The sequence below is a fragment of the Haplochromis burtoni genome, unplaced genomic scaffold (assembly GCF_018398535.1).
Source record: "Haplochromis burtoni strain Fernald_Lab_line unplaced genomic scaffold, NCSU_Asbu1 Contig_14, whole genome shotgun sequence".
In the NCBI taxonomy this organism is placed as follows: Eukaryota; Metazoa; Chordata; class Actinopteri; order Cichliformes; family Cichlidae; genus Haplochromis; species Haplochromis burtoni.
The window spans coordinates 3,359,605-3,364,775 of record NW_024582375.1 but is presented as its reverse complement, the minus strand read 5'-3'; the positions used below and the strand labels follow the sequence as shown (position 1 = coordinate 3,364,775).

The 5,171-nt window shown below is 41.1% G+C and overlaps 1 protein-coding gene across 3 annotated transcripts in view; it reads left to right on the top strand.

Annotated features, from left to right (window-relative positions):
* The window catches only part of tbc1d22a (TBC1 domain family, member 22a), a 158,461-nt gene that overhangs the window by 36,949 nt on the left and 116,341 nt on the right, over positions 1-5,171 (top strand). For all 3 annotated transcript variants that reach the window (XM_005915698.3, XM_005915699.3, XM_042217849.1), the window contains exon 6: positions 821-891. In XM_005915698.3, coding sequence (XP_005915760.1) covers positions 821-891 — 71 coding nt within the window. The remainder of the gene's footprint in view (positions 1-820; positions 892-5,171) is intronic.

The following is a 5,171-nucleotide window of genomic DNA, read 5'->3' as shown; positions in this document are numbered from 1 at the left end:
GCCCTGGGGCGCACTGACAGAGGCGAGGCTGCCGGACACTGGCGTCACCGGGCCCTCTGACCACCACCAGTAGGCACTAGGTGATGTGTCTTGCCCAAGGACACAACGACCGAGACTGTCGGAGCCGGAGCTCGAGCCGGCAACCTTCCGATTACAAGACAAACTCTTGAGCCACGATCACCCAAAACGGGTGTAGATCCCAATCAGCCAAGGTTTCGACTGAACTCATTGTGAAACCTAGCCCCACCCTATCATGTGATTTCTTGAGGTCAGAAGGCCCAGGATGTGAGTGGGCTTTAACACCTCTGGGCTTTCTATCTAGCATTCACACGCCGATGAACCTAGTGGGAACAACTCGGGGTTCAGTATCAGTATCTAGTAGATTGGAGCACCCAGAAATCGAACCACCAACCCTCTGATTAGTTGATGATCTGCTCTGCCCCCTGAAGCAGTAAATATAAACTCCCATTGGAAGCTAAATGCAAAGCAGTGTTTATTTTTGGTAATGAAAAAATACCCTGACAAGTTAGCCTTCCCATTAGGTAACATTGTCTCATAACATAACAAGTTGCAGTGGTTGGATTGTCAACAAGCCTGATGACAGGTTGGGTCAAATAACAAGAAGAGATTAGCTTTTCTATTAACTGCTCATTGTATGAGGTTAATTATTTAATAAAATCCATCAGTGACTTCAGTTTGGAATGCACTGTTAATATGTTTTAATGCCTAAACCTTAGATATTAAGTAGTATACAGGATGGTGTATATCATATTTCAGAGAATGGTGTGTAAAAAGAGCCTCTTGTGTGTTTGTTTTCCAGATGAGCTGCGGAAACTCAGCTGGTCCGGAATCCCTCGACAGGTCCGACCGATTGCATGGAAACTTCTCTCAGTAAGTTATTTATTTATTTTTTGGCTATACACACAAGTGGTCTACGTTTATTACATTAAATATTAAATATTATATTTAGATCCCAAGAATGCTTTAAAACACAAATTTCTGTAAAACATAAAAACACATTTACACAAATACAACAAACGCACTCAGACATGCGTAACCTCACAACCAAGCAGAGGAGGAAAAAGATTAATCAAATATGAGCCAGTGTGCACACACAGATCAACGCATTACAGATGATCACACACACACACACACACACGCTCAAAGTTCCTGTCATGTTCTTTCTCCCTAACCCCTCCCTTTTTTTGATTTATGAAGACTGGTAGCAGTCCTGCTTTTTTTTTTCTCCAAGCTTCAATAGGGAAAATTAATTGCAAGGCACAAATAATTTATTCATGAGACGCACGGTGTGTTTACTCATTAAGCCATTGTTGTGGTGAACAGCTTCTAGTCTGCAGAGAGAAGACTGGCTTTTTGAACACCATGACTTTCCCATTAATTACCGCACAATAGTTAATGTGCCGCAGAAAAGATGTCATTAAAGGTGTGTGTGTGTGCGCACGCGTGTGTGTATATGTGTGTGTGTGCCTGTTTGTGAGTTGGGGTTTTTTTTGGTAGTGGGAGGTTACCAACTGGGTGCTTTAACCATTAATGGCCGCTTTGTTTGGTACTCAACTGATGTAAAGGCTCATAACACTGTATGAAGTTGCACAGCAATGACTGTAATGCAGGCAGTCAGACAGAAGAGAGGAGGGGGGCATCTCAGGACTTTTAGTGTACTAAGGTACCGCAGATAAGAGTTAATTTATTGAATTAGCATCTTTCTGTGTCTTCATGCACAGTGTAAACATGCATGCATACAAGCTGTATGTGTGTCTGTATGTATATATATATATGTGTATAAATATATATATGTAAAGTGAAGACTGCAGCAAAGTTTGGGCGTGCAAAGAACAACTGCCCTGTGGTGTGTTTAAACAATGATTTCACCACCTCTGCTTCCCTGGGGAGAAAAAGATAGAGCTAGCAGAGGTGGGGATTGTGTGGATGGCAAGGAAATATATTATAAAAAAAAAAAAAAACAGAACATGAAGGATTCAAAACTGAAAAGGTTGAAGAGTTGGAGAAATTAAATGGAAAAGAGAAACTGTTGCTGGATGCTGTAGAAATGATCCCTCCTCCACAAGTTCTCCTGCCCCTGTTACACAGCACTCAGTGCCTTATGGTTTGACAGCTGTAACAGAAAAATCTAATTACATTTTTTTCAAATTGGCACCAAATTGCTACATCAGGTTCTTCCTGCTAAAATATATATGACTGTGTTTGGATTACTGTGACACTGAAGAAAAGCAGGTTCTCGCTTAGTCACAGTCAGTATCTTTTCTCATGGCTGTATATAAAAGATGGTTATTGGTAAAGTAAGATTACTCGTACATCTCTGGACTTGGCATTGATTTTTGTAACATGGTGGTTTTTGTTTTGAAGGGTGAAGAAAGGATAAAGTGTTAAGTCATCAGCAATATGAACTATAATGTTTAATGCACTATATTTTGCTTTGGCCAAGGCTTTTACATTGGATGTCTTTAATGATGCAATACTCCCAGAGATTGTGTCTCCAACAGTTGATCCTTTATAAGTTAGGCAAAATGTGTTGACTGCTAGTCCTCATGTTGTCAAACATGAGGTCCAAGGACAAAGACTTGAATCTGGCCCACAGGATACTGTGAAAGATGTGAAAGTAGGCATTCATTTTATCACTGTATTTTAATAGGTTTTGCAACTTTTCCTGCTAATGTAGACCTCCCCCATGGCCGTTTATTCTACACCAAAATAATTATGTGTTATAAACAATTAAATAACAGAAAAAGTTTCTTTTTATTCCACAGTTGACTTTCTGTTTTTTACAGTGGGTCCTCAAAAAAAGGGCATTTTCTAGCAGAAACTTTCTGTTTTTATAATTACAGGAACATCTGGACAATGGGCTAACAGGATTTTGTTTTTCTGTAATTTTACATATTTATTCCTTACAATTTAAGCTCAGATGCTGAAAGATTTCTTTCATTTACCACAGCACCATTTCTTTGTCATGTGGAAAAACCGATGCAATGTTAAAATCGCATTTCTTTTTCTTACATTATCATATAAGCACAAGGGATTAAGTGTGTTGGTAAAGTTCTTTCCACTGACAGAAAGGAGAGCTTCACTTGTCCAGCCCACTTAAAATCAAAGTGAGATGTATGTGGAGCTGCGTGCGTACGTAGTGCTAATTAGTGCTGTTTTATTTGTTTGGTAATTCCATCAAACTGCTCCAAAATGCACCAGCTCCAGAAACATGACAGAGAGGTCCAAAGCAGAGGCTCAAAACAAACAGAAGCCAGGCCAAGCAGCCTGCTGCCAGTTACAGCCTCCAGTGTTGCAACACTTGTCAAAGCGAGCGCACCCCCAACTTTATCTTTGGCTTCTTCTTTTGGCTCCTCCCTTTAGGGGTTTCCATAGCAGATCATCTGCTTCTATCTCACCCTGTCCCTATCTGCTGTCGCACCAACCCTCTCCTTCATTTCATCCATGAATCTTCTCTGAGGTTTTTCCTCTTTTCCTTCTGTCTGGCAGCTCCATCTTCAACATCCTTTGTCCAGTAGACCCCTCCACTGCACATGTATAAAACAATCTCCCCCTTGCCTCTCTTAGTGTGTCGCCAAACTACGTAACCTGAGCTGTCTCTCTGATCTACTCATTTTTTTTTTTTAGTCCTTTCCATTCTGCTCACCGCCAATGAAAATCATCAGCTCAGCCTCCATTTTTGTCTGTGTCACTGTGTCCAAACCCTATAACCGTGGCAGGTATTACTACCATGTTTTCACTTTTGCTGCTATCCTTCAGTCACAAATCACCCCAGATAACCTGTTTCCTTCAAAAGTATTCTTGCTAAACCCAAATTTGGGACTTATTCAAAAAATAAGTATCGAATAGTCTTTATAAATGGAGAAATTAGCTACAGTGACCTCTCAAGGTCTTGTAGAAAACCAGATCTTGTAGCCTCTTGAGGGGTGAACTGTCCCAGGGTTAAATCTAAGGTTTGGATGAAAGTAAAAAAGTGTGCAAAGTGTCAGAAGCACTAATATCGTCTGAGGTGTCATAACACTTGACTGCTTTTTCTGTCCTGCCTGTGGTATGATCCAATGAAGAAATAGATAGGAGGGATCAGCCTCAAAAAATCTATTCTCTGTCTGGTACACACACACACACACACACACACACACACACACACACACACACACACACACACACACACACACACACAGTGAGACTCACAGCCCACGCTGTATTCCATAAACTTGGCTGAGGCACCTAATAAAACTTCACTCCAGTGGCGTCCCTTGTGCCCTTCTCCTGCTCACCAGCGTGCACTAACTTATTTGATTTTTTTTTTTCCTCTTCCCCTCCAGCAGGCATGCTTGAGCTGCACTCTTCTTTACTTGACAAAAGCGAGAAACAAGTTTTCCCACTGCAGTCAGAGCTCGCTAATGCTCCCCCAACGGGCTGCATTTACCACCACATCACAGAAATCGTCCATAACTGTCTTGCCTGTTATTAACCGCAGTGGAAATGAAGAATCAGGCAAACAAAATCTTGAAACCAGGCTACAAAAGAGAGGGCCAATTTCTAGCCTCACTGGATAGCTCCCTCTACCTCCCTTCGCTATTTGCAAGATGCTCCACAGGTTGCCCGTGGCATCCAGTTAAACTTCCTATTATTTCAGAAATAATACCGTCTTATTTCATTTGTTTAAAGAGCATTTGGTGTCTGAGCCTGAAGGAGAAAGAAATTAAATGGCTTTCCTGCTTTGTGAAAGAATGTCAGCCTGTGGCAATATGTACATTTGTTAATGGAGTGTGGCTGTTAAATGTGAAGTGGCGGGAGAGGAGAAAACTAACTGGCTGTGGAAATATTGATAAGACTAAAGGGTTATATGAGATATATCAAGGCAGTGGGAGAGGGGACAGATTTAGAGGTTATGTTAAACTTTACTACACTACATGTAATTATAGTGCCTAAAAGAAGGAGTAAGCAGTGCTTTTCTTCATTTGGGGCTAACTTACGATCAACCTTACGGGCACTTCAGCTCGCTAGAACATTTTGTTCCATTCTGCCTCATTCAAAAGCGAGAGCCATGCTAATATTAACTAACGAGACAGGGCGAGTTGCTTTTAGTTAATAGATTCATGACCAGGACATGAAAAATGTTGAGTTGTATATGTCTAATATTTGAG